Source organism: Phacochoerus africanus, chromosome 11, assembly GCF_016906955.1.
Source record: "Phacochoerus africanus isolate WHEZ1 chromosome 11, ROS_Pafr_v1, whole genome shotgun sequence".
Classification (NCBI taxonomy): Eukaryota; Metazoa; Chordata; class Mammalia; order Artiodactyla; family Suidae; genus Phacochoerus; species Phacochoerus africanus.
The window spans coordinates 102709419-102736281 of NC_062554.1; the positions used below are offsets into that span (position 1 = coordinate 102709419).

The window sequence follows — 26863 nt, forward strand, 5'->3', positions numbered from 1 at the left end:
CGGCAACGCCGGATCGTTCACCCACTGAGCAAGGGCAGGGACCGAACCCACAACCTCATGGTTCCCAGTCGGATTCGTTAACCACTGCGCCACGACGGGAACTCCTCCCCTGTCATTTTTGATGAAGAAAATGCTCGTTTCCTACTCTGCAGAGTGGGGAGAATCCTATCATTCTGCAGATGAAAGTTTACGCTCCATCCAGCAGCCTTTCAATATATCACAGTCAAAACTTTGAGACCCATCATAGGATTTGTAACTAAAGGCAAATAGACTAACCTCATTTTCATCCCTCTCCGTGTTAAATTTTTGGGTGCACAGTATGTATCAGGCCCTGTGCTGGGCTCTTCATGTGCATTATTCTAATGGAAACTTATGATGTAGCAAGTATTGGTCCCGTTTTATAGAGGCAGAGCTCACGTAGCTTAAAGAGTATGCAGCCAGGACTTGAACCCAGGGTAGTCTGACCCTAACACCAGGCTATGGCTACGTCTATAGAAACATGTGTCTTATTTTTTCTTTATAGTGATTTATTTACTTATCATGAACACAGTGTGGTTTTTTTTTTTCCACCCATGACATGTGGAAGTTCCTGGGCAAGGGATTTTCACCCATGACATGTAGAAGCTCTGGGGCAAGGGATTTAACCCATGCCACAGCAGCGACCCAAGCCATAGCAGTGACAATGCTGAATCCTCAACCTGCTGTGACACCGGAGAACTCCCCACAGTGTTTTGTTTTTTAAGTTACTTTATACCTTTCCCAGTGGGCTCAGTTTTCTACAAGGAGAAGAGATGGCAGGTGAAAATGATTCAGGGTGGAGAAAGGAACAGCTGAAGAGTAAGAGTCTGCTCCTTGTCATCAAAACCCATGTCTATACACAGTACTGAAGCAAAGTGCAACAACACACAGTTCATTCAAAGGAGGGTAAATAAACCATGGCCCCACTGAGACCAGAATGGCAGGAACCATTCTGGCACAGAAATCACGTTCTTTTAAAATCACTGATGGGACTACGGACTGTGACAGAGTAGAGCATTTGATAAGATCATATTGAGATTTTTATTTGGCTTAATCCATGAGCCCTGTGAATCTTAAGCTCCCTCTCATGCTGATGAGAAGTAACCAAAGAGCTTGCTCTGACCAGGGTGAGCTTTAATCCACATTTAAAGCCGGTGTTGCAGTCTCAGGCAGGACACACACACACACACACCAGACTGTGCACTCACCTCTGTGTTCTGTAAATCACAGTCAGCAGCGCGATGATCACGGCAGTAATCAAACCATAGTCCAACCCCAGGAACAAGGAGGAAACAAAAGTGGTAAGCCATATGGTCTAAAGAAAAGAAAGAAAGCTTTATGTAGAATCATGGGAAAAATTTCCTAAGCTCTACTTACACAAGCATGCATGCACGCGGATGTACACACACACACATACACACACACAGAGAGCCTTGCCTCACTGGAGGATGCTGCAAACAACCACTGACCACACTAACTTATCTTTCTCACATTGTTATCAGAAACGATCCATTTGTTGTTATTCACCTAACAATCACCTTCGTTACTTACCAGCTCTATTTTGCTGGTTCTCCAGAAAAAGGGGAGATCTGAGAACTGCATAAACATCCCTTTCAGGTTGACGATCACAATGGCCGAGAGCACAGCCTGAAACACAGCACATCCACACATGCCTCTCCTCTGGTGTCCAGAGACCCCTGTGCTCATTTCTCACTGTCTTCCCGCTGCCCTCCCCACCCCCTTCCCCTGCAGCAGTGATGGTACATCGGGAGCCAAGAACACCTGGAATTTCAGGATCTGGTTAGCCAAAATGGGCCTTGGAAAGCAAGCCTTGTGCCCTAGCAGCAAACTTGCCTGGTGGTCAAGAGGTTCAGAATTAAACTTGGTGCCCAAGGAGTTATTTCAGCCATGGTCTTCCTGCCTTATGATTTTCTCTGTATCATTCCCGAGTTCCACTAGGTTAAACGTATCGGTAAACAAATGCCTTATGAGTGTGGGCCATCTCAGATTTTCAGTGGAAGGATAAAGTCACAGAAGATCAAAGAGACAAGGGACCTTGGAGGTTAGCCAGTCCAAAACCTCCACTTTGCAAATAAGGAAACTGAGAACCAGGGAGGCTGCGATGGCTTTCCCTAGGTCCCAGTCGCTGGCAGACTGTGGAATAGGGTCTGGACCCCAGCCTTGGCCCTTTCTCATACCACCCTGCTAGGCTTACAGTACAACCACGAGATAGCCACAAAAATAAACACAAATCAAAACGGCACAATCTCTACACATGGAAAAACCTCACACCGAGTCAAGCTACGTACCTGGGGTAACGATTCAAAGAGGAATCCAGTGGCTAATATGACCAGCAGAATCATTAACGAGGCCAAACACCCTGCGAGCTGAATGAGAAAGGGCACATGGAAGAGGCCTTTAGGGGACGCAAGGAAGTGGTGAGGCACAGGTTGGCCTTAGTTTTTTGATTATCACGGTGGGACAATACGGCTTCACATTAAAATCATCCAAACCATTATATAAACCTCTACCTCCTCCCCACGCCCTTCCTGAAATTTTGGGTCCTTTTTATAGCTTTTAAATAGAAGCTGAAATGTTTAAATATCCTGAGTGAAATGCCCTTGCCGGGGTGGGGGGTGGGGAAAAGAGATGGCTGGTGCCAACACGAGACCCACCAGGGCCAGAAGAGCTCAGACAAGACTTTGCTGTCCAGTGTGGCAGCCATTAGCTTCATGTGGCTATTTAAATGTTAAAAAGAAAAATTAGATAAAATTAAAAATTCAAGTCTTGGTTGCTCTCGCCACATTCCAAGTGCTCAAGAGCTAGTGGCTGCCATGCAGGAGAGTACAAAAATCAAGGTTTTTTTTTTAACTGCAGAAAGTTCTACTGGACTGTGCTGGCATTCTGACCATTCTCACCCTCAAGCTTTCATGACAGCATCCTATTTTGAACTTTGAGGTTTACTGGTAGCAGGGAGTATAACTTTTGATTTGATTGGCAAATAGACCCCTTTCCTAGAGATCTGGTTCCTCGTGATTTGCTTCAATCAATCATGCCTGTCTCTGATTCATGCACAGCTCACTGGAGCATGGATCTCCGGGCAGAATACCATCCAGAGATTAAAGTTTATCACCCAAATGACCTGTCCTTAAAGGGAGTTGCATACACACCTGGGTCTTCCCTCCAGTTCCCTCCTGAACAAGGCTTCGAGACAAGGAGCATGAAATTGAAAAAGTCTGGAAGAGTGAGCCGATGGAATTGCACAGTCCCAGGGCAATGAGCTCCTTTTCCATGTGGAAACAAAGCAGAAAAGAGTTCAGTTATTTTTCAGGGAGACAGGCATGATGGCCCATTTCACGCACATTTTCAGCAGCAAAGGCTATCTCTTCATTCTCTTTTCAGATCAAGAATTTGTTTAGCATGGGTTCAAAAATAGGAAATATTGCACAATCTGAGGTGAGAGAAAAACACTTTGAATTTTTATTGTATTGGAGATAAATGCTCTGCTCACCACCCAGCCCCCTCTTTTCCAAACGCTCTTTACATAAATGATGCTTTTGTTTTTAAAGAAAATCACAGCAAAAGGGACAGACCTTTTTGTTGTTTAAGAGGAAGTTACTAGTGCATAGGACTATGGGCATCTTTGAAATGCCTGGGCTCTTGCTCATTAGTGAGTCCATGCCAGTGTCCTCTGAGGACCAAGGACTGAGTCCTGCCTGATCTCAGGGCAACTTCTTGTCTTCCTCAGATCACTATATCTTGTACGAATTTGGGACATCTGGTCTCCTCTTAGAAACATAGCGCCTACTAAAGTAGGCATTGTCATACCAAAATAATGGCTCATGGTACTCACTTAAATACCATGATGAAATACTTTATCTGTAGCTGTCTTATAAGAGAAGGTGGCCAAGAATATACTGCGGAGTTTAACTGATGAATGATAAACTCCAAGTTTGAGGCACAAAGAGAAGGACTCCTGTGGAGTAAAAACGGTTCCGGAAAAAACATTCAATTCTCAAGCTGTGAGATTTAAAAACAAGGATAACACCTAGAGGAGTATGGCTAACTGTAAGCCTCGGACTGAAGATTTCACTGGCGAGGTAGGATTCTGTACTTCAGGGTTTCCGATGATCTAATAATGCACATAAAGCATGAAAAACTGTCGTGTTGAATAAATACATGCTTCAAATAGATCCATCGTCAACCTAATGTTTTTTCCTAGCAAGACAGATAGATCCAATTCATCTGCCTCCCACAGCAGAACATGATGGCTGTACCACTATGAAATCTCTGCAGGAAATGAATGATTTTTACCTGATTGCCATCAACCTGGTAGCCATGCTTATTTGCCAAGGTCTTGGCCATGGAGATGGTCACTGAAAATCCAACGATGGCTATGGCGATGGCATCCACATACACAAGGTGAAAGAGGCTGGTGTCTGGATTGGCTGGAGGGAGCAGCCTGAAAAGTGAAGCTGACTTTAACCTCGGGCCTTGTGACCACTGGGGAAAAAACAAACCATGCAACTGGGTGGGGTGGATTTTAGGGGGTGATCAACGCTCAGGTACTTGTTTGGCAAAAAGGAGGGCTCTCTTTGACACACAAGTTCTGTCTAGGCCCTGACCCCAGAGAGCAGGCTTTTTACCTGAGTGGGTTATCAGCAGAGATCAAATGCCATTTTCTTTAGAAAATGAGTGACCTCATACCTCTAGGTACCATGTGTATGGCAGGTATAAGTAAGACTCAGAGCAGGAAGAAGAGAGGGTCAGCGAAGCACTCAGATGCCACAGGACATTTGAACCAAAGACCGAGCAAAGGAGGGAGCTGGACAAGGGCTATTTTAGTGGAGAATGACCACTGTCCAGGAAACACTGGGTACTCAACTGCTCTCCTTTTCGATTGGCTGTAAGGACTCTGCTTCCTCCCCCGACCCCTTTAGGTGAGTTTCTAACACAGCAAAGGAGCAGCAGCTAATTCTACCCCTTGGGTCTCACCTGGGAATCCTAGGAATCTGGAGGGGCCAAAAGTGTGATTTCTGGAGCTCCCCAATAGGGAACCTAATTTTTGTGGTCCATTCTTGCAGTTTGGAACTTTTGTCCTAAGAGAACAAAACAGGTATTCCCTAGAATGGTATGGGGGAAGGAGCACAGAGATTTTTCAAAGGCACCTGCTCCAGTTCAAGGCATTGGGCTAAATAATATCAATTAATCGATGCATAAAATTATTACTATTACAATTATTTACTAGGTTTTTCTCTTGTGCCAGGTTCTGTGTTTATTTCTCTCCAAGGGCACTGTGAGCAGGTACCATTATAATCCCCATTTTACAGATGAGGAAGATGAGACAAAGTGAGGTCAAGCAACTTGTTCAAGGTCAAATGGCTCATCTATCAAGTACATCAAAAACCAAGAAAAACCTGTCTTTCCATTCCTCTTTCTCATACTGTGTCATCTCACAGTGACCAAGGAGTTGTCTTGGGCTCTGGGGTAAGAGGAAGGGAGGGGAGAAAAGGAAAGGTACCTTACATACACTAAGCCTAGATTATGTGCTACGTGCTTGTTTGACGTCATCTCATTTGTCCTCAAAACAATCCCTTTAGATAGGTGCCATTATTATCCCAATTTAGAGGTGGAAAAAATGGATGTTTGCAGATGGTAAGTCATTTGCTGAAGACAGAGCAGAGAATCAAACTCAAGGTGTCTGACTATAGAACTTACTGTTTTTCCCTTGCACTTTGCTGCATAAGCATTAACCAGGAGAGAAGGCCTGGCAGTAGGTTTGGGTCTGAGGAATAAGAATACGAGAAAAGAATGTCTGATGTAATGAGTTAAAGGAAGCATATAAACCAAGGAACAGGATATATTGCCATGAATCGGATCTTGAACAGTCAACTGTTACTTTCCAGACACTACTGTGCATGTATTTATGTGTGTGTGGTGTTAAGTGTGGTGGTTTGTTTTCAAGTCTGGCCACCAACGATTCTTCCCATACTTGTGTGTGATGCTCCCCTACCTAGATGTGGAGTCTGTCTGCCCTCCGGCTGAATCTGAGCTCCCCTTTTGATTTGCTTTGATCAAAAGAATGTGCTGGATGTGATGTTGTATAGAGCCGGAAGCAGCCTGGCAGCTTCTGCTCTTTGGACCCACTGCTCTGAGCCACCCTCTAAAGAGTCTGGGTGCCCTGGTGGCAACCCACGTGGAGAGAAGATGCCAGCCAGCCCCCCGCTGTTTCAACCACTCGAGCCGAGCTGTCAAATGTGTGAGTGAGGCCCTCTGGATCCTCTAGCACCTGTCACACCTTCAGAGTCTGCAGCTGCCTAAGACCCCAAGTGAGTCCCACCTGCATTGATGAACTATGACAAATAAATGGATGATGTGTTGTTTTTCGTTTTTTTTTTTTGGTCTTTTTTTGCCTTTTCCAGGGCCGATCCTGCGGTATATGGAGGTTCCCAGGTGAGGGATCAAATCAGAGCTGCAGCCACTGGCCTACCCCCGAGCCACAGCAACGCAGGATCCGAGCCACGTCTGCAACCTACACCACAGCTCATGGCAACGCCGGATCCTTAACCCACTGAGCAAGGCCAGGGATCAAACCCGCAACCTCATGGCTCCTAGTCGGATTGGTTAACCACTGCACCACGACGGGAACTCCTAAATGGATGATGTTTTAAGCCACTGTTGTCTGGCAGTAAGACTCACAGACCCCTGAAACAGTATGATTGAATGAAGACAGCTAGTTAGGGAGGCATTATTGGTTTCCTGCCTTGGCTGGGGCAAAGTTCCAGAAAAATAAGATTTCTGGGAAGCCAAGTTTCAAAAAGGCAAAATGTTCTTACCTTTAAAAAAAAAACGTTTAGCTCTCACACATAGAGGGAAAGCCACCTATTTGGGTACAAAGCCATAGAGAAAGGAAGGCATGAGGTGGGAATGATGGCAGCATTTGAATGTTCAAAAGAGGAAATCTAAGGATGAGAACTCACACGTATACTGTGTGATTAGTTATTGAACAGGGTTATCTATTGGATCCAAAGATTCAAGTTTATCCCATGACTAATTACGTTAAAGACCCAGACGTGAGGTAATGGAAAGATCACACAACCGGTATCAGGAGACTGAGCTCTGGCTCCAGGCTGAGACTCACCAAACCTCACTCATGTCTCTCAAATGTCACCTTTCCTGACACTCTACCTAAAACAGCAAGCCCAGCCCCTCAGATCGCTTACCTGGCTTCCCCTGACTTTACAGCACATCTCAGCAATGTAGTTTCTGTCTGTCTCTCCTAGCAGAACATGCGCTCCAGGAGAGCATGGACCTTTGCGCCTGCATGTTTGCTTTTATTCTTAACTGCTGTGTCCCTGGCACATGCTAGGCACTCAATAAACATGTGCTGAATAAATGCACTTCCTCATCTGATGAATGAGGATAGCATATGTCAACAGTATTACTGTGAGACGTTTTAACTGACATGACGGGTATGAAAGTGCTTAAAAATGATAAGCGCAACTAGAAAAGCAAGGGTCATCACTGTATTATACCTTTACAATGAATCCTATGTAACTTGTTTATAACAGCAATTCATTGCTTCAAGGTGGAGTGCAGGCTTCCTCCTTTAACACTTGCTCCCTGGGGTGAACTTTGGCTTAAAGAGAGCAACTCCTACTCCCTGTCCTTCCTCGGAGATTCTTAGATGGTTCCAGAGGCAAGGCCTGATGGAAAAATGCCAGGTTCTGTCCATGTCCGACATCTGGGCAAATGTCTGACTCTGTTCTTTTGGAAAGAGGGAGAAGACAGTGGCGAGAAAGAGACAGTACCAGAGACAGAAAGACAGAGACACACAGAGAGATACAGAGACCAGGAGAGGCTATCAGTCACTCCTGCTCCTTCAAACATAAAAATAATAGTACAATTTTTAAAATGTAGAATTAGGTAAGAGAAAAACTGATGAAGCAAAGAAGTACTATTCATTTGAAACTAGAAAACTTGTTGTAATGAGCCACAGAACTGTGAACTAACATGTCTCACACGTGCACTGTGTGCGCCAGGTGCTGCGCTGGCTGCTTTACAGACGTGATCTCCCGTATTTCCCACAACTGCCCTTGAGACAGGCACAAATGATCAGGCTTACCTGGTGGGGGGGAAACTGGAGCTCTGAGAGGGTAAGTGACTTGCCCAAGGTCACAAAACTAGTAGGTGGCAGGCTAGATTTAGGTCTTTTTTTTCCCAGTCTTTTTAGGGCTGTATCTTTGGCATATGGACATTCCCAGGCTAGGGGTCAAATCGGAGCTGCAGTTGCTGGCCACAGTCACAGCCACAGCCACAGCCACGCCAGATCTGAGCCGCGTCTGTGACCTACACCACAGCTCACAGCAATGCCAGATCCTTAAGCCACTGAGCGAGGCCAGGGATGGAACCTGCATCCTCATGGATACTAGCTAGATTTGCTTCCACTGCGCCATGATGGGAACTCCTAGATTTAGGTCTTTTTGCTCTTAATTTCTATGCCACCCAGGAAGAGATCTAAAAAACTGATAAATACTAAACAATAGGAAATAAAACCAAACGAAAAACCACAAGCCACTGTTTGTAGGACTGTAAAATGGTGCAACCACTATGGAAAACAGTGTGGAGGTTCCTCAAAAAGTTAAAATAGAACTACCATAGGACCCAGCAATCCTACGGCTATGTATGTATCCAAAAGATCCAAAAAGCAGGGTCTTGAAGTGCTAACTGCACACCCAGACTCATAGCAGCATTATGCACAATAGCTAAGAGGCAGAAGCAACCCAATGTTCATCAGTGGATGAATGGATAAACCAAATGTGGTCTGTATATTATGGGCCATTTTATTCTGCTTTATTTATTTATTTATTTTTCTTTCTTTCTTGGCCACTTTGAGGTATATGGGGTTCCCAGGCCAAGTATCAGATCCAAGCCACAGTTGCGACCTATGGCATAGCCATCACTACATCGGATCCTTTAACCCACAGGCACTGCAGAGATGCTGCCAATCCCATTGTGCCACAGTGGGAACTCCCAATCCTGCTTTAAAAAGAAGGAAATCCTGGCACATGCTACAAGATAGATGAATCTGGAGGATATTATGCTAAATGAAATAAGCCAGTCACAAAAAAGGAAAATAGTGCATGATTTCACTTATATGGGGTAGTCAGATTCTTAGAGATAGAAAGTAAGAGCTGGAGGGAGGGAGGGAGAATGGAGAATTACTGTTTAATGGTTTAACATTTCAGATTTATGAGATGAAAACATTTTGAAGATCTGTTTCACAACAACGTGAAAACTCACTACTAAACCGTACGATTAAAAATGATTAAGATAGTAAATTTTATGTTATGTGTTTTTTACACAATAACCTCCTCCCCACACTCATGCTAAAAAAAAAGGAACAAAAAATCCTCAAGATTTCAGCTATTTGATGTGTCAAGGGAAAAAAGATTTTTCATTGAAAGAATACTAAAGCAAGAGTTACAAACAAGGATAGATTCGTTGATTATTCAAGTCATACTGTTACTTAGCACCAATTTCCTACCCTAAAGGAAGGGTCCCAACGACATCCACATTGTATGATTCTTTCAAGTTAAATCCAGCTGAAATGCCAGTTCCCATAACCACCTGAAACAGACAAAATGCAAACGTACCTTTAAATCAGAAGAACATTCAAACACCACAAACATAAGCTCCAAAGAACTTGTTAGCCTAGCCAAATCTATTCTCACTTTTTTAGTTTTAAACAAATTACAGTTAGCTTCCAAAAATTCTAACTTATCCTAATGACTCCCTCCCACAAAATTAAAATGGACTCAACAATTTCCTGGTGGCCTGAAATTCTTTTCTCTTTGTCCTACTCCATTCTGAGGTATCTGGCTAGTTGGCTGCAAAAAGAAAGAGGCCATAAATCCTTTCAGGAGTTGGCTTTGCCTTTGGGGCAGGTGAAATGAGGCTCTGGCCAAGGTGGCATGAATAAGGGACACTGAAACATGTACTGTGAGGGAGGTATAATCACAGTGGTTCACGATACCATGTATGTTTGGATCTACAATCTTCATGTTGACTCTTTTTCTAAGACAGCAGCACCAAGGTGGTTAGAAGCCTCCATCAACACCCTACTCCTGCCTTCTCCCACTTCCGTTGCAGAGTCAGGGTCAGAACAAAACTGCCCATCACAGAGTGTCCTTGTTTATAAGGCTTCCTGGATTATCGGGGTGTAGATTTAGTGTTTAAGGTACAATCCTTAGTGAGCTACCAGAAGAGAAAAACAATGGGAGATAACAACTGTTTTTATCCCAAAGAGTTATTGCTTGTAGAACTCTCGGAGTGGGTCACCCAGGAGAGTAGGTATATGGCTGGCCAAGGATAGAAGCAAGTCCCCCTCCCAGAGGTGGCTGCTACAGAGAACCAACAAGAAGGTAAGTTTGTTATTAGACACTGAAGCCTGAGAGACCAAGGGTGTGCCTGCTTCTGGCCCCTACGACAAACTTCCCCTTCCTGGTTGGTTATAAGGTTTGTTACCTTTTTAAATTTATTTTTTCTTTTTTGGCCACACCCGTGGCACAGGCAAGTTCCTGGACTAGGGACTAAACATGAGCTGCAGCTGTAGCTGCAGCCTCTGCCATATCTGTGGCAATACAGGATCCCTAACCCACTGTGCCAGGCCAGGGATCGAACTGGCACCACCACAGAGACCAGCTGGACCATTAATCTACTATGCCACAGTGGGAACTCCTATTTGTCATGCTTAGTTACATTTCTTGTGCATATCACACTGGGTGAGTGCCTGGAGTATTCAAATCTACAGGATAGATGTGGCTCAAGTTCCTGAGGCATCAACTTTATTCAGCGGTAAATAATTCAAACCATAGCTTTCTTATAAACACAAACAGATACACTTTGAAGTAGAATGCAACTCTTCCTAAATTTTATAAGAAAGAAATTTCATGTTTAAAGAGTCATGAAGAGGAGTTCCCGTCATGGCTCAGTGGTTAACAAATCCGAATAGGAACCATGAGGTTTCGGGTTCGATCCCTGGCCTTGCTCAGTGGGTTAAGGATCCTGCATTGCTGTGAGCTGTGGTGTAGGTTGCAGACACGGCTTGGATCCTGAGTTGCTGTGGCTCTGGGGTAGGCCGGTGGCTGCAGCTCTGATTGGACCCCTAGCCTGGGAACCTCCATATGCTGCGGGAGAGGCCCAAGAAATAGCAAAAAGATAAAAAAAAAAAAAAGAAAAAAAGAGTCATGAAGATTCTGCCACAGATTTTCCAGTACGGTTTCCCTTTGCTCTGAGGAGCACACAGAAAAGAAGTTTAAAAAAAAAAAAAAAAAAGGCCAACTGGTTCACTGTAATTACACGGACAGAATTCTGGGGAACCACTGCCCCAGGAAACATGAAGAAAACTTTAAAGGGAATCGGAAAATGGACAGAATGAGGAAGCCAAGCCAGGAAAGACAATCTTCATCATTTACTTCATGAGTAAGGCTTGCCTTGCTCTTTCGTCAGGCAAAGGAGCTGAACGTCTCCTGCTGTTCTCACAGAGGAAACAAGAGCTTTGTGCCCAGGCCTAATGAGAGAATAGGTTGTTTTGCCTTGCTTTGTTTTAGCCATTCCCATGACACATGGCCATTCCTGGGCCAGGGATTGAATGGGAGACACAGCTGTGACCTACACCACCCCAGATCCTTAACCCACGGTGTCAGGCCTCAGATAAAACCCATGCCTCAGTGGCAACCCAAGCTGCTGCAAAGACAAAGCTGGATCCTTAACTCACTGTGCTATAGCAGGAACTCTGACAGAACAGGTTTTGAAATGGCGAGAGACAGTCCTATTCAGGTGTAGACAAGGCAAAAGCAAGGAAAAAGATCAAAGGACTGGCTTCCTTTGAGCTGTACCAGCCAGTGGCTGGAACTTTCTGCTGAATTTGGACCAGATACCTATACTTTTTATTTCATCTCCTTGTGCTTCTCAAATCATATGTACCAAAGTGCCCCAGGGTCCCAAGGAGAGCTCATCAGGATGCTGTGGGATGTGATTGTTTAAGGGAAACATAATGACACCTGTCAGATACTATGCAAACTTCTGGTTTGAGGCAGTTCACAGTTTCAACATCAGTTCCCACCATATTCATTTTGATCCAACATATCTTTGCAAAGCTGGGCGTTTAGTGGTTGCTGTGATAAAAAACAAGCACTATGCAAATCAAATTTACAAGCTTTTGTGCAGCAAAGAAAACCATGAACAAAACAAAAAGACTGGGAGAAAATATTTGCAACTGACAAGGGCTTAATTTCCAAATATATAAACAGCTTATACAATTAGTAACAACAAAAAAAAAATAATTCAACAAAAATGGGCTGAAGACCTACATAGACATTCCTCCAAAGAAGACATACAGATGGCCAACAGGCACATGAAAAGATGCTCGACGTCACAAATTATTAAAGAAACTCAAATCAAAACTACAATGAGGTACCTACCACTTTACACTGGTCCGAATGGCCATCATCAAAAAGTCTACAAATAACAAATGCTGGAGAGGGTGTGGAGAAAAGGGAACCCTCCTGCACTGTTGGTGGGAATGAAAATTGGTGTAACCAACTATGGAAAACATTACGGAGGTTCCTTAAAAAACTAAAAACAGAGTTACCATATGATCTAGCAATCCCACTCCTGGGCATATGTCCAGATAAAACTATAATTCAAAAAAGATATATGCACCCCTATGTTCACAGCAGCACTATTCACAATAGCCAAGACACGGAAACAACCTAAATGTCCACTGATGAATGATTAAAATGTGATTATATATATACACAATGGAGTATTACTCAGCCTTAAAAACAATGAAATAATGCCATCTGCAGCAACATGGATGAATCTAGAGATTATCATACTAAGAGAAGTCTGAAAGAGAAAGACAAAAACCATATAATGTCACTTACATGTATAATCTAAAATACGGCACAAATGGGAGTTCTTGTCAAGGCTCAGTGGAAATAAATCTGACTAGTATCCATGAGGATGTGGGTTCAATCCCTGGCCTTGCTCAGTGGGTTAAGGATTCAGCGTTGCCATGAGCTGTGCTATAGGTTGCAGACGTGGCTCGGATCTGGCATTGCCATGGCTGTGGAGGAGGTCGACAGCTGTAGCTCCAATTCGACCCCTAGCTTGGGAACCTCCATATGCCACAGGAGCAACCCTAAAAAGACAAAAAAAAAAAAAAGGCACACACGAACCTATCTACAAAATAGGAACAAACTCACATTACATAGCAAACAGACTTGTGGTTGCCATTGGGGAGGGATGGAGTGGGAGTCTGGGATTAGCAGATGCAAACCGTTATATATGGAATGGATAAACAACAAAGTCCTACTGTATAGCACAGCGAACTATACTCACTATCTCGAATAAACCTAATAGAAAAGAATATGAAAAAGAATATGTGTGTGTGTGTGTATATATATAAACCGAATCACTATGTCGTACAGAAGAAATTATTATGACATTGTAAATCAACCATACTTAAATAAATTTTTTAAAAAGCAGGTACCAGGAGTTCCCATCATGATGCAGCAGAAACGAATCCAACCAGGAACCATGAGGTTGCGGGTTCCATCCCTGGCCACACTCAGTGGGTTAAGGATCTGGCGTTGCCATGAGCTGTGGTATAGGTTGCAGATGCCACTTGGATCTGGCATTGCTGTGGCTGTGGTGTAGGCCAGCAGCAGTAGCTCTGATTGGACCCTTAGCCTGGGAACCTCCAAACCTCCATATGTCACAGGTGTGGCACCCTAAAAGGCAAAAACAAAAAAAAACCCCAAACAAACAAACAAACAAACAAAGGCCCGACTCAAAGACTTTGAAAAACGTATGGTTACTAAAGGGGACAGGTGTGTGTGGAGGGAAGGAATGGACTGGGGGTTTGGGACTGGCATATGCCCTGAGGTATATGGAATGACTGGCCAATGGGGACCTGCTGTATAGTGCAGACAACTCCACCCAATATTCACCCAATATTCTTTGATAATCTATGTGGGAAAAGAAACTCAAAGAGAATGGCTGTATACATATGCATAACTGAATCACTTTGCTGTACAGCAGAAATTATCACAACACTGTAAACCAACCATACTTCCCTAAAACCTTAAACAATGAAAAAAATAAAATAAAATGGCTTCCACAGGATGTATGTGTATAGCAAATCCTCACAATGTATATTTTAAATATCTCATGATTTCATTTGTCAAACTCCATAAAGCTGAAAAATAAAATAAAGTTAAATTTAAAAAAAAGCAGGTACCACACAAAAATCAAAGTGAACAGGAAATAAAGGTACTGGTGTCCCTCTGCTCCCAAGGTTTGAGGACCTGTCAAGTGCCCACCAGCCACACACATTCATTAATAAATTACTGTGGATATTTAAGAATGTAATAAAATACACTTTGTTTCAATTTATGTACATTATTTTTATAAACAGTTCTTAAGTCGTAAGACATAAATATATATTCATTTGTCTGAACCTAACTCCTCAGCAATGGAGTTAATTAAGTCTTTCAGCCTAGGAGCGCCAGGAGCCTAGAAAGTTGGGAACTTTTGCTCTTTTCAAAATGGAAACAGTTACTCATTTTCAGATTACTAAAGTTTGACATATTCATTATAAAACAACTGGACAATAAAATCTTTGAGAAAGAAAAATATCCATAATTTCAGAGATAATTTACATTCATATTTTTATGGATAGTCTTCGCCTATAGATATTTTTATTTTTTTTCTTTTTGGCTGTGCCTGTGGCATGTAGCAGTTACTGGGCCAGGGGTCAAACCCATGCCACAGCAGTAATCAGAGCCATAGCAGGGACAATGCTGGGTCCTTAATCTGCTCCAACCAGGGAACTTCGGTATTTTAAAAATCATCCATGCCCATGCATTAACCCTCTTCTTTTTTGTCAGTATATTTGTAAAAGATCCCCTTGACAAATTCTAGCCGTCTCTTTGCAGAACAGAACGAAAACCATTCTAACTCCCTCCACCCCCGTCCACCTCTAAACATGTCATGGAAATAGCTGCGTGAACATGGTCGGAAGTCGACTTACCGCGAAGAACTCTAAAGGGATGGGTGCTGGCAATTTCTCTTTAAATCTCTCATTAAACTCCTTGCCACCCAACAGCAAACCAAAAACCATCAGCCCAACGCCTAGGGAACACACGTTGAGGTTTTTAACATTCTGCAGCACAGCCACTGTACTCTGTAACACAGGGAACACTGGGTGTTACCTCAAGCAATAGCTCCTGAGTAGACGGAGACGGTCTTGTGCACTAATTCACACCGGCCGTCCCAGTACTGGACGTTACCAGCTGAAAGTTTTGCGGAAATCTCTTTCTTTGCAGCTTTCACCAATTCGGAGTCATTTTTACCCGGTCATACAATGTTGCCGTTGTAACCCTTACCCGGCAATCTTACATTACAGTGTTCTCTGCTATGCTAATGTCTCAGGGTACGATTGTAAAATTCAGAAAAGTAACCCTGACACTGAGTCCTGAGCATTAGGAAGGGATTAGGGCTGACATCAGCAACATAATCCAAAGATAAATATATAGACAAGCTTTGGGATGCTCAAAGAGGGAGACTCTTAGAAGATGAAAGAGGAAGCAGGTGAGCTTTGAAGGCAAGAGAGTGGCTGAAGCTTGGAATGAAGCCCAGGATACTTAGAGAAGAAAGCCACTTAATTTTCTCCTAAGGCTGCGGCCTCAGCACCCAAAACACAGTCCGTTCTCATCTGGACCCTGGCAAAGCAGGTTCCCACTGAGCCCAGGCTACACACCTTCCCTATCAAAGCCTAGAGCACACTCAGTCGCACTTGTCTGTTCTATTTCCTTTGTGACAAGGCACTTAGAGAAATCTCAGAGTGAGAAGCATGTTACCAGCTATTACGGGAAATGAAGAATTTAGTTATTTAGGGTCTGTTCCCACAGTTGGACTCCATTCTCATCAAGGAAGGACTCAGTGGTAACTGTCACTTCCTCAGAGTGACCTTCCTAGACCCCTAATCTCAAGGTCTTCCTATTCGACTTTCATAGCATTGAACTTTGCTTCATAGCACTGAACACAATTTGTAATTAGTTGCATAGTCACATGATTAGTGGTTTATTATTTGTCTTCCCACTGGTCTGGAAGCTCCAAGAGGGCAGGGGCGCTATCTGCCTGCTCACTGCTCGGCCCAACGCAGTGCTTGGCACACCAAGATCTTCAAAGGCTCTAGGTCTTTCATTCTAAGAATAGCTGGAGCAGCATCTCAGAAGTTTTGGTATGCAGGACTTCCACTGTCATTTGGTCCTAATTATTTCATACTTTTCCTCTTTGTCCATGGGTTATTTAGGTTTTTGGTTTCCAAAGGTATGGGGTTTTTAAAGCTATATTTAGATATTGATTGCTAATTATACTGTGTGAGAAAATAGGGAATTTTTAGAATCTGGGGTCAGTTTTACATGACCACTTTCAACACGATCAGTTATTATCACTATTCCCTACATGCTTGCAAATAATTTATATTTTCTCTGAGGTGGGTAGAAGAGTCTATGCATATTTTCTTAAACTGATTAATTGTGTTAGTGAAATCCTTTATAGACTTATTGTTTTTGCTTGCTTGAGTAAGCAGTTTTTGAGAGAGCAATGTTATCCCATAATGCCTTTTAACTGTTAGTTCCCAAAAAGAACCTAATTTGGTCTTAAGCAAAGGCAGTCTCTGCAGCTAATTAGGGTGCTGCCGTATCACCAAATAAAGACCTAACAAAAACATTCCATGTGAGGTAGACAGGGTCACATATTAACGAAATGAGACTTTACGGTTTAATTCCCCTTGTGGAGCTCTTCTTAGAGAAGCCTAAGAATAATGAAATCTTCTCCACTCTGTTGAAATTCTTGGAAATAAGGGAGGCTTGAAAGTAAAAGAGATAGGGAAGAGAAGGGGGGAAAAATAAAGAAGGGGAAACAAACACCAGTAAGTCAGAAAGTTGCTTACTTACATACACCACCGAAAAGATCCCACTGTACCGCTTTGTTTTAACGCCAAACAGGTATTTTAACATGGAGGTGAAGACGTGCACAGCTGCCGCGGTGGTAAACCCACGGACCAGGGGCTCCGTGAGATAGATGGCCACAAACCCAAACCGACAGACACCTAGGCAAAACTGTTTTTTTTTTTTTTTAAATGACAAAGAAACAAATAAATCACATGGTAGATGAGGAAGTTAAAGCCAACAGAACGTTCAAAAGTTCTTCCTGGACCACTTTCTAACACTACAAACTTGCACCTGCAGCAGGGAAGCAGCTAACGAATCAATCGCTGGTTATGTGTAAAACAGTGGAAGGTCTGGAGGGGCCTAGAGCCCCGAGACCCGGCACGTGCATACTTTCCTTGTCCCTAGGTGGTGGGGGAGAGCTTGGTCATGGCACTTCCTGTTCCTTCCAGGCAGATGAGAGATGCTCTCTTCCCATTACTAAGCAATCCTGCTTCAAGTTTGCTTTGCTTTTGGACGTCTCTAGAGTATCCAACCGAAGCTAGCAAGCTCCTAGTCAGTATCAGTTTAAGGAAGACATGCAGCAGGATTGGCACGGCTCAGTACTACAAACCCGGAACTCTGGATTTTTGCTAGCTGACCCTGCCCACCACGTAGACTAGCCAAGAAAGCTCAATGGATACTTATTGAATGGGAAAATGAGAGCCCATTTCTGCATCTGTGAGTCTTACCTGAATGATTCCTGAAAGTAAGGTCACAGACATGGCGACTTTCACTCTCAAGGCATCTCTTGCCTCTGTACCATTGGTTGCGTTCACTCCTCCCGGGATGACTATATCATCTGGAACTAACCGAACAGCCACGCCGCCTATCATCAGGCTGATAACAGCAAACGGACCTGAAATAAGGAGTCATTCATCAGGGAGAGCGCTTTCAGCGTGTCTAACGTGGTTGGTGCCAATATATCTGGAGACACAGGTGGGGTCAGTAAATTCTCCTTGAAATAATGGTGCACCGTGATGCTATCTTCCATCTCACATACTATTCTAGAACCTTGACACATCCCCATGAGGTCTCTCCTTGAATCTGGGTGGACTTGGGACATGCCCGTAACCACAAGAACACAGCAGAAGTGACAGTGCCTGAGAGCTGCACTACTTGCTTGTGTTGTAGCCCTGCCTGCAAGAAAGCCCCACTCAGGACCACTTGGAGAGTGGAGAGCAGGTGAGGGTGGAGGTCAGGAGAGCAGGATGGGTGGGGGACTCTCGACTGCTGAAGAGACACTGAGCCAAAACTGCCCAAATGAGCTCTTTCCAAATCCTCTCCCAGAGGAGCTGTGGGAGATAAAATGACAGCTGATTTTACCTGCTAAATTTGTGTGTGTGTGTGTGTGTTGGGGGCGGTATTTGTCACCCAGCAATGGACACTTGAGACCTTGGGTGTGTGTTGGCTGTGGCAGCCTCAAGCAGTGCCAACACTATTTTGAAATCCATAGAAATCTGATCCTAAATACATGAAAGAGAAACCATGTACAACTCAGAGACTAAAATAAGATGCAAAGACAGTACATGCATAGAGAATAGGAACTTGCGGTACCACTGATAAAATAAATAAAAAGAAAAACCAGATAAAAGAAAACTATTATGAACTGAAGTACTCATGTCACAGACTTCAACAACTCTTCACACAAGAAAAAACTGTCTTTTTTTTTTTTTCATTATGCCCAGATTATAAGAAAACTATTAGTTTTAGAAATCTTGGTGGGTGTACTTGCTTAAAAAGCCTACTGGGCATGCAGTTAACAGAAGCTACTACTGAGCAGATGTCCTAATAACAAACATGCTATTTCTTTGGCAGACTGCAAAGCTTGGAAATTCACAAGGAGAGGTACGAGAATATCAACTATGATGTTTACCTATGGATATGTGTCTGGAGGTTCCAAAAAAACAATACATGATAACAGGGTAAAACGAAGAGTACAGGCCAAACACTGGAGGCACAGCTGCCAACATTGCAAAGGCCAAACCTGTGGGATTAAAAACCAAACAGAAATGGGGAGATCATTAGAACACTGCAGGCTCTATGTATTTTGCTCTTGGTTCTTTATGATGGACAAGTGAAACCATGTTAATTTAAGCAGATGCGCCTTAGCGTGCCCACCCTTCCACCCCACTCCTACATGGAACCCTACATTTGTGCTTACAGAGTCCAGGCTGTGGCAGTTTTCCTTGTTATCTCCTCTTTGCCAGGGCTGCATTTTCTCCTGCTTTATTCTTTTCCAACTTAACATAAGGGTAGAAAGTCTTGACTGGTGCAGCCAGAATCTGGTGTTGATGCCCAAAGGCCAGCTGTGTCTCCAGCGGGGTGTTCTCAGGGTCCTTTGGAGACCTCTCTTCAGTGATGAACTTCTGGCCCATGTGACGCCCCCTCCCCTGACCTTGACCCCCTTCCAGGTTCCAGTTCTTATACTTCTTCCAGGTTCCTTCTGCTGACAGCTGTCCAGCCTAAGGGCAGTCTTCCTGGGCCCGTACCTTTCAACTGAGCCAAGCCTGGTTACCTCCCAGGGCACCCAGTTATCCCATGCTTTACCCCAGGAAACTATGGAAGCGTAGGTGGTGCCCACCAGCAGAGGGCTCCTCTTCATTCTGCTGTCTAGATGCAGTTCACATCCTTTCACCTGCAGATTATTTTTCTTGCAAGAATTAGGCAACAGCGCCCACCAACTCCAGAGGACAGGGGTCTGGTGCTCTGAGTGGTTCTCTAGCTGTCCTTCCTTCCTTGGCTTTAGGTGGAGGAGAAATGCAGATGGCTTTTTTCACCTTTCTCTAGAAAATTCTCATTGCAAGTCTAATATCAATCTCCTCGCCCCCTCACATATCCTGCCAAAGTGATGCACTAAAGCGAGAGCATGTGTGTCATCCACTTGTAGTTTCGCATAGATGGGCTGGAATGCCTTTTCAGAATGTGAAGACAATAAACACCCTTTGTTCTCAGCCTCGGGGCCTCACCCAAATATCTGGGGCAACTAGAAAAATTGTGTAATGCACTATCATGTTGTGGATAAGAATATTTTAGCAAAAGAAGAGTTGGGAAAGCATCCCTATTTTGTATGTAATAATATGGTCACTTTAATTTTAAAAAGAGCATTTTATTTCTAGCAAACGAATGCATGTCCATAGTTTAAAAAGCCAAACATTACTAGGGAGGCTCAGAGGAAAAGCCAGCACTCCACTCGTCTGCCTTACCTATAGGGTCCAATCCCCAGAGGCACTCACTTCCAACTCTTTTAGCTGTTTTTTATTATTTAGCTCCATTTTCTCTAAGTTCTCAGTTCTCAACTGAGAGGATTCTGCTCATGCCCAGGGGACAGTAGGCAAGGTCTGAAGACATTTTTTTATTCACACTTGGGGACAGAGCTGCTATTGCATCTAGTAGGTAGAAGCCAAGGATGCTGCCAAACATGCCATGACGCATGGGACAGCCCTACTACCAACAATGTATATGGTGTGGGTTTGAGAAACTTGTTCTAAAGGATGTGTTTACATTGTTATTTCTAAGTTTATCGGTTTTAGACATAAACTACTGACGTTCTTTAATGTCTATTTTTCAGCTTCTCTTTAACCATAATTTCACAACGATGTGACGCTTCCCTTTCTAGAAAGTTTTGGGATCTTCTGTTTATTCCTGGTGTTCTGCTATTTTACAATGGTGTGTCTTAAGTTAATTTTTCATTTATTCCCCTGGGTACTCGGTGGTTGCTCTCAGTCTGAAAACTCATGTGTTTCAATCCTGAGACTATCCTGTGACAATCTCCTCCCTCTGTTTATCTTCTTTCTGGGACTCTCAGTAGATGTATGAAGGAAACACCAGGACTGATCCTCTGTGTTATCTTTTCTCTCTTATTGTCCATTTATTTATCTTTTTCTTCTACCTTCAGGAAATTTCCTCTACTTTATCTTTCAACTCTGTGACTGAATATTTTATTCCAGATATCATGCTTTTAATTTCTGTGAGCTCTTTTTATTCTCTGAATGCTCTTTTAAAAACTGCACCCTGTCCTTGCTTCATGGACTATGTTTTCATATCTTTCTAAAGGATATGATAGCACCGACATTTCTGATTTTGCCCTTTCCATCATATACGTTCCTAATGAGTTCTTTCTTCCTGTTTGGTTTATTTTCTCTCTTCCTGAAGCTTCATATGCATTGGCCCACTTGGTTTACTGTTGTTAACTTTCTTAGTTGGGGAACCCTCAGTTGTCAGTGTAACTCTTTTTCTCTGGGGGCAGCTGACCACCTGCCTTGTGCTGTAAATGTATACATGTATGTGTAAATCCTGAAGATTTCTCTGAAGTATTCATTTACATGAATTCACTGCAGCCATTTCCCATAGCTCTGTCAGTCTGACTTCACTGAATGTTGGTCTAGTTTCTAGACTTTCCCTCCTTAGATGCTGCTCCTCCCCCTGCCCTCATCTCCACCTTTATTTTTTTTCTTTTTTGGCCACTCGGCAGCACATGGAGGTCCCCTGCCAGGGATCAGATCCGAGCTGCAGTTCTGATCCAAGCCGAAGCTGCAGCAATGCCAGGTCCTTAACCCACTGTGCCAGGCCAGGAATCGAACATGCACTCCAGCACTTCAAAGATGATGCTGACCCCCGTTGTGCCACAGCAGGGACTCCTCCACCTTTAAATATATTCCTTTCTCTACTTGGGGTGTTGGTACCAAAGTGGTTGGGACAATGATTCTAAACCTGTTTAACAGATTTAATAGATTCAGTAACTCGGTCACTTGGAAAATTAAAAACTCAGCTGATTGATCATTGGCAGAATGATTATTTTTAAAAATTGATCATTGGGTAATTAATTTCTGGGAAACTAGAAAAGGCAAGAGATTTTTTTGGTCAGCCGATAGAGAGGCTATTGAAGCAATTATCCCGTTTTGACTATACCGAGTCACTAGCACTTCCAATTGGCTTCCCCACACTCACTCTAGCGCCGCTCCCACCAACCAGGTCCATTCCCCACACAGCAGTCTCAGTGATCTCCGACCCCAAACCCAAGTGAAAAGCATGCTGACAGCTTTCGTGGCACTCAGAATGAAATCCAAGAGGGGCCTACTGAGTTGTGCAGATCTGCCACTGCCAGCCCCGCTGGCCACTGGCCCCTCACTCCTGACGCTTCTAGCACACTGCCTTTCTTGTAATTCTTCAAACCAAGTCTCCAAATACCCAGTGCTTTTCCCTGCCAAGTGCCTTCACACATGCTATTCCTTCCTCCTGAAATTCAGCTCTTCTCATTCTTTACCGGCCTCTTATTCATCTGTCCAGTCTCAGCTCAATCTCCCCTTCTTAAAGGGGTTCTTGTGACTTAGTCTCCCTATTATTATCTCGTAGTTCCCCGTATCCTTCATAGTGTTTATCATCACCGTAATTAAAAATTGATGTGTGGTGTTTTTTTTGTTTTGTTTTTTGTTTTTCTGTTTGTTTTGTTTTGTTTGCTTTTTAGGGCTGTGCCAGTGGCATATGGAAGTTCCCAGGCTAGAAGTCGAATTGGAGCTACAGCTGCCCGCCTACACCACAGCTCGCAGCAACACTGGATCCCGACCCATTGAGTGAGGCCAGGGATTGAACTCACATCTTCATGGATAAGAGTCGGATTTGTTTCCACTGCACCACAACGGGAACTCCCTACGTGTGCTTTTATGTGCTTCATGATTGGAGAGTTAGTTCCATGAGGACGGGGAGGGCCAGGCAGATACTTGTTAAATGTATATGAAGAGATGAATAATCAATGAGTATTTTCTCAAATTCTTATATCCCATATAAAATCACATAAATGCAGAGGGATTCAGTCTATCATGGTGCTTGTAATTAGAATATGTACTTATAAGTCAAGAACCTTAACAAAGACAACCCCAACAACATGTTCATGGAATGACTGATCAACTTAGCAACAGAAAGGCAATGCCCAGCCAGTTCCTACGTGTACTGATCTGTAAAAGAGTATCACTATATTCTCAACTAATATCTCTGGGGCTTTCAAAGGGTTAAACTTTTCTGAAGCGTACCTTTAGACACGTTAAATGTTACTAGAATGATATGATAAAAACTATGAATTTACAGCCATGATGAAATTAAACAGAAATATGGTCAAGCAATTATTTGAGGAGACGGTAGCAGAGGAGAGAAAAAAAAGAAATATATTCTACCGACCTTGAGGAAGCTGCAGCACCCCTGTGCTTATGCCGGATACCAAGTCACCCAACACATATTCCTTGAATTTGTACGCAGGCAACCACTTGGTTATGGGAAGGAACATGTAAATGATATTTCGTATTTTCTTTGGAGTACATCTGGGAGGACAAAGAAATAGATGACATGAGGATCATTTCTGCAGAATTCACACCAAGGCAGTTTCCCTTCCTCACATCCTGGAGCAATAAGCAAGAATGCACAGTTCATGCTAAGGATGACCTTTCCACTCTGCAGAGAGCAGGGACAAGAAGAATGGATTATTATTATTTTTTAAAAATAGGAACCTCTGAGTTGGATTCACAATAATGCTCTACAATTGACCATGAAAAATAAGAAAAAATTAGCTTCAAAGTAGTTGAGATATTCCAGAAGCTATTATTTCTTTCTTTTTTGAATTTTTAATAATAACTATTAATGTGGTAGATTTATTTTGGTTGCCAAGGATTTTTCTTTATATGGGAAGATGTTTTGCCCTCCACTTCATTCATAAAGCTCCTGTGAGAAATTCTAAGTCTTATGTAAATCCATATTCCTGGCAAAAGCTGATTGGTCCAAAAGTGGGAATAAGACTCAAGTGGAGTCAATAATAGCAGACCACATTCACAGTAGCCAAAATTGATTGGTCCAAGGAAGACCTCTGACTCAATCTGAGCCAAAGGGTCCCTTCTCAAGATTCTCTGGACTTAAACCAAGAAAGTTTCTCTCTGATGAAAGGGCTATGACATGTTTAACTCTGGAAATGTTGGTATCTGTGACTTCTGTAGAATGGGAAATTTTATTGAGACAGAAAAGAACAAGGTTTTCTTATACTAAATTTGGTGCTATTGTTACTAGACAGAAAACTAATAGCCACCACTGTTCTCTGAATACTTCCTTTTACTATTTTTGTGCATTTGATTTGGGGACCTAAGTAAATAAAAGCTATAAAGGGTAGTGTTCAAATTAATTCACACTATATAAGAATATTAGAAGGAAATGATACAAAACAAAGACATTAGATTGAAAACAACTCAATTCTTTTTATTTTTTGTATGTATGTATGCATGTATGTATGCATGCACTTATTTATTTATTTAATGCCAACAAAGAACGTTTTCCGACAAGGACAAGCTCACAGGCCATTTGCCCTGGGCCAGTTGTGCCAAGGCGAGTTTGGGTGTTTCCAGGGACCGGAACCTCCTGCAGATTTTTTTTTCTTTTTTTCATTTTATTTTATTACTCAAATGAATTTATCACATCTGTAGTTGTATAATGATCATAACAATCTAATTTAACAGGATTTCCATCCCACAGCCCAGGCACATCCCCCGACCCTGCAAACTGTCTCCTCCGGAGACCATAAGTTTTTCAATGTCTGTGAGTCAGCATCTGTTCTGCAAAGAAGTTCCATCTTGTCCTTTTTTCAGATTCCACATGTCAGTGAAAGCATTTGATGTTGGTGTCTCATTGTATGGCTGACTTCACTTAGCATGATAGTTTCTAGGTCCATCCATGTTGCAAAAAATTCTGGTATTTTGTTTCTTTTAATGGCTGAGTAATATTCCATTGTGTATATGTACCACATAGAAGCTATTATTTCAATAGGTGAAATCCTTAATGTACTTTCTATTTTGAGTGTAATAGTGAAGTAGGGGGATTATTTACTGATTGAGTTAATTTTTGAAGGTGGAACCACTGAGAAGCATCTACACATTCAGTTTTCCCTTTCCTTATAAAATGAAGGACATTTATACTGGTATTATGAGCTTTATGAACATGTGTCCAATGCTTTACAGTCTTTGATTAGGCAAATTCAAAACATCATTAGTCTAAACTTATCTATGAAACAAAAACAGACTCACAGACATAGAGAACAGACTTGTGGTTGCCAAGGGGGAGAGGGAAGGATTGGGAGTTTGGGATTAGCAGGTGCAAACTATTACATATAGAATGGACAAACAAAGTCCTACCGTATATCACAGGGAACTAGACTCACTATCCCGTGATAAATCGTAATGGAAAAGAACATAAAAAGAATTTATATCTATATACATAAATATATCTATCTGAATCACTTTGCTGTACAGCAGAAATTAACACAACATTTTGTTGTTGTTGTTGTCTTTTTGCCTTTTCTAGGGCTGCACCTACGGCATATGGAGATTCCCAGGCTAGGGGTCTAATCGGAGCCATAGCTACCGGCCTACACCAGAGCCACAGCAACGCGGGATCCGAGCCACGTCTGCAACCTACGCCACAGCTCACGGCAGCACTGGATCCTGAACCCACTGAGCAAGGGCAGGGATTAAACCCGCAACCTCATGGTTCCTAGTCGGATTCGTTAACCACTGCGCCATGACGGGAACTCCCAACACAACATTCTAAAGCAACTATACATTAATTTAAAAACAATACATCGTTTGTCACTGGAGTAGAGTCTATGGCTGGTTGTCCTGGTTAGGAGGAATGCCATGATGGTAAAACCGAGGCTTGCATTTAATTCCCAAATGATTTAATTAACTTTGATACATAAACTATATTCTGGGCCTTGACCAGTCCTTTGCCAGTCTATGCCCCAAAATTAAAGACATCAATGAATAAGGGTATGGACAGATGAGTTCCATTGCCACCTTGACAGCCTCAAGTCCTCCTGGTGACCAGGAAGCAATTTATTCCATTTAAAAAATAATGCATTATTGCAGTATGCATGGTATTTTACATAGCGTCTTTAGCAGTTAAGAATATCTGTTAAGTAGATGTTGGAATTTCCTGGAAGCAAAATGTGAGGCAAATATAGCGAAAGCAATGAATTTGAGTGAAGCAAACCAGCTCTGACACCAGTCTTCTCTGTTTAGAAAGCTGAGATAGTAATAATAGCCACATTTATATGGTGCTTGCCATATACCTTGCACTTTGCATATATTGATAGGTTTTTCACATAGTACTAGGTCACTCTATGATGTTAAGTATTATTATCATCCCCTTTTCACAGGGTAGATAAATCAAGTGCATAGTTAGTAGATGGTTGAGACTAGGATTAACAGTCGGTCGGACTCCAGCGTATATATTTTTAACCTCTCCTGATGTCATACCTAGAGTATAGGGTCACTGAAGCTTAAATGAACACAGCACAGAAGCTGTGGTTTCTAGGGTTCAGAGTCAGCAATCAGATGGTTTGGGTTTGAAGTCTGGGAGCTATCAAGAGGTACACATGATGGGCACACATGTATCAATATTCCCAGGTCGGCAACACGGCTGTGGAAGTGTCTTCACCATGAAGAGTCACAGGACACTGAGTATCCTTGATAACTTAGGCTGGGACCTAGATTCATAGATTCAAGGTGTTGCCACATGGAGTAGAAGTGGGAAAAAGACAGAGTGGATGGAATATTCCTGAGAGACAAAGGGAAGAGGTGGATATTGAGAAGGTGGGTGGAGAAATGGATAGTGGGTTGTTTATATAACCCTTTATGGAGACATAGGCACAGTGGGAATTTAATACATATGGTGAAATACATAAGGTGTTCTATGAGATAGCTATAGCTGAATGAACTGTGGGGACGGCTCCGCAAATCACGACTGATGAC

The 26863-nt window shown here is 42.8% G+C and overlaps 1 protein-coding gene across 3 annotated transcripts in view; it reads right to left on the reverse strand.

Moving 5' to 3' along the window:
• SLC26A5 (solute carrier family 26 member 5) overlaps window positions 1-26863 on the reverse strand; it is a 38330-nt gene that overhangs the window by 11159 nt on the left and 308 nt on the right. Inside the window, exons 2-12 of one of the 3 annotated variants that reach the window (XM_047752550.1) lie at window positions 23256-23395; window positions 18958-19068; window positions 17774-17940; window positions 17049-17213; window positions 15119-15271; window positions 9566-9648; window positions 4333-4480; window positions 3189-3302; window positions 2328-2405; window positions 1570-1665; window positions 1227-1333 (exon numbers count right to left, since the gene is read on the reverse strand). In XM_047752550.1, coding sequence (XP_047608506.1) covers window positions 1227-1333; window positions 1570-1665; window positions 2328-2405; window positions 3189-3302; window positions 4333-4480; window positions 9566-9648; window positions 15119-15271; window positions 17049-17213; window positions 17774-17940; window positions 18958-19068; window positions 23256-23395 — 1362 coding nt within the window. Of the gene's footprint in view, window positions 1-1222; window positions 1334-1569; window positions 1666-2327; window positions 2406-3188; window positions 3303-4332; window positions 4481-9565; window positions 9649-15118; window positions 15272-17048; window positions 17214-17773; window positions 17941-18957; window positions 19069-23255; window positions 23396-26863 lie in introns of those variants that run through there. The other 2 variants (XM_047752551.1, XM_047752552.1) reach the window with 2 other exon arrangements.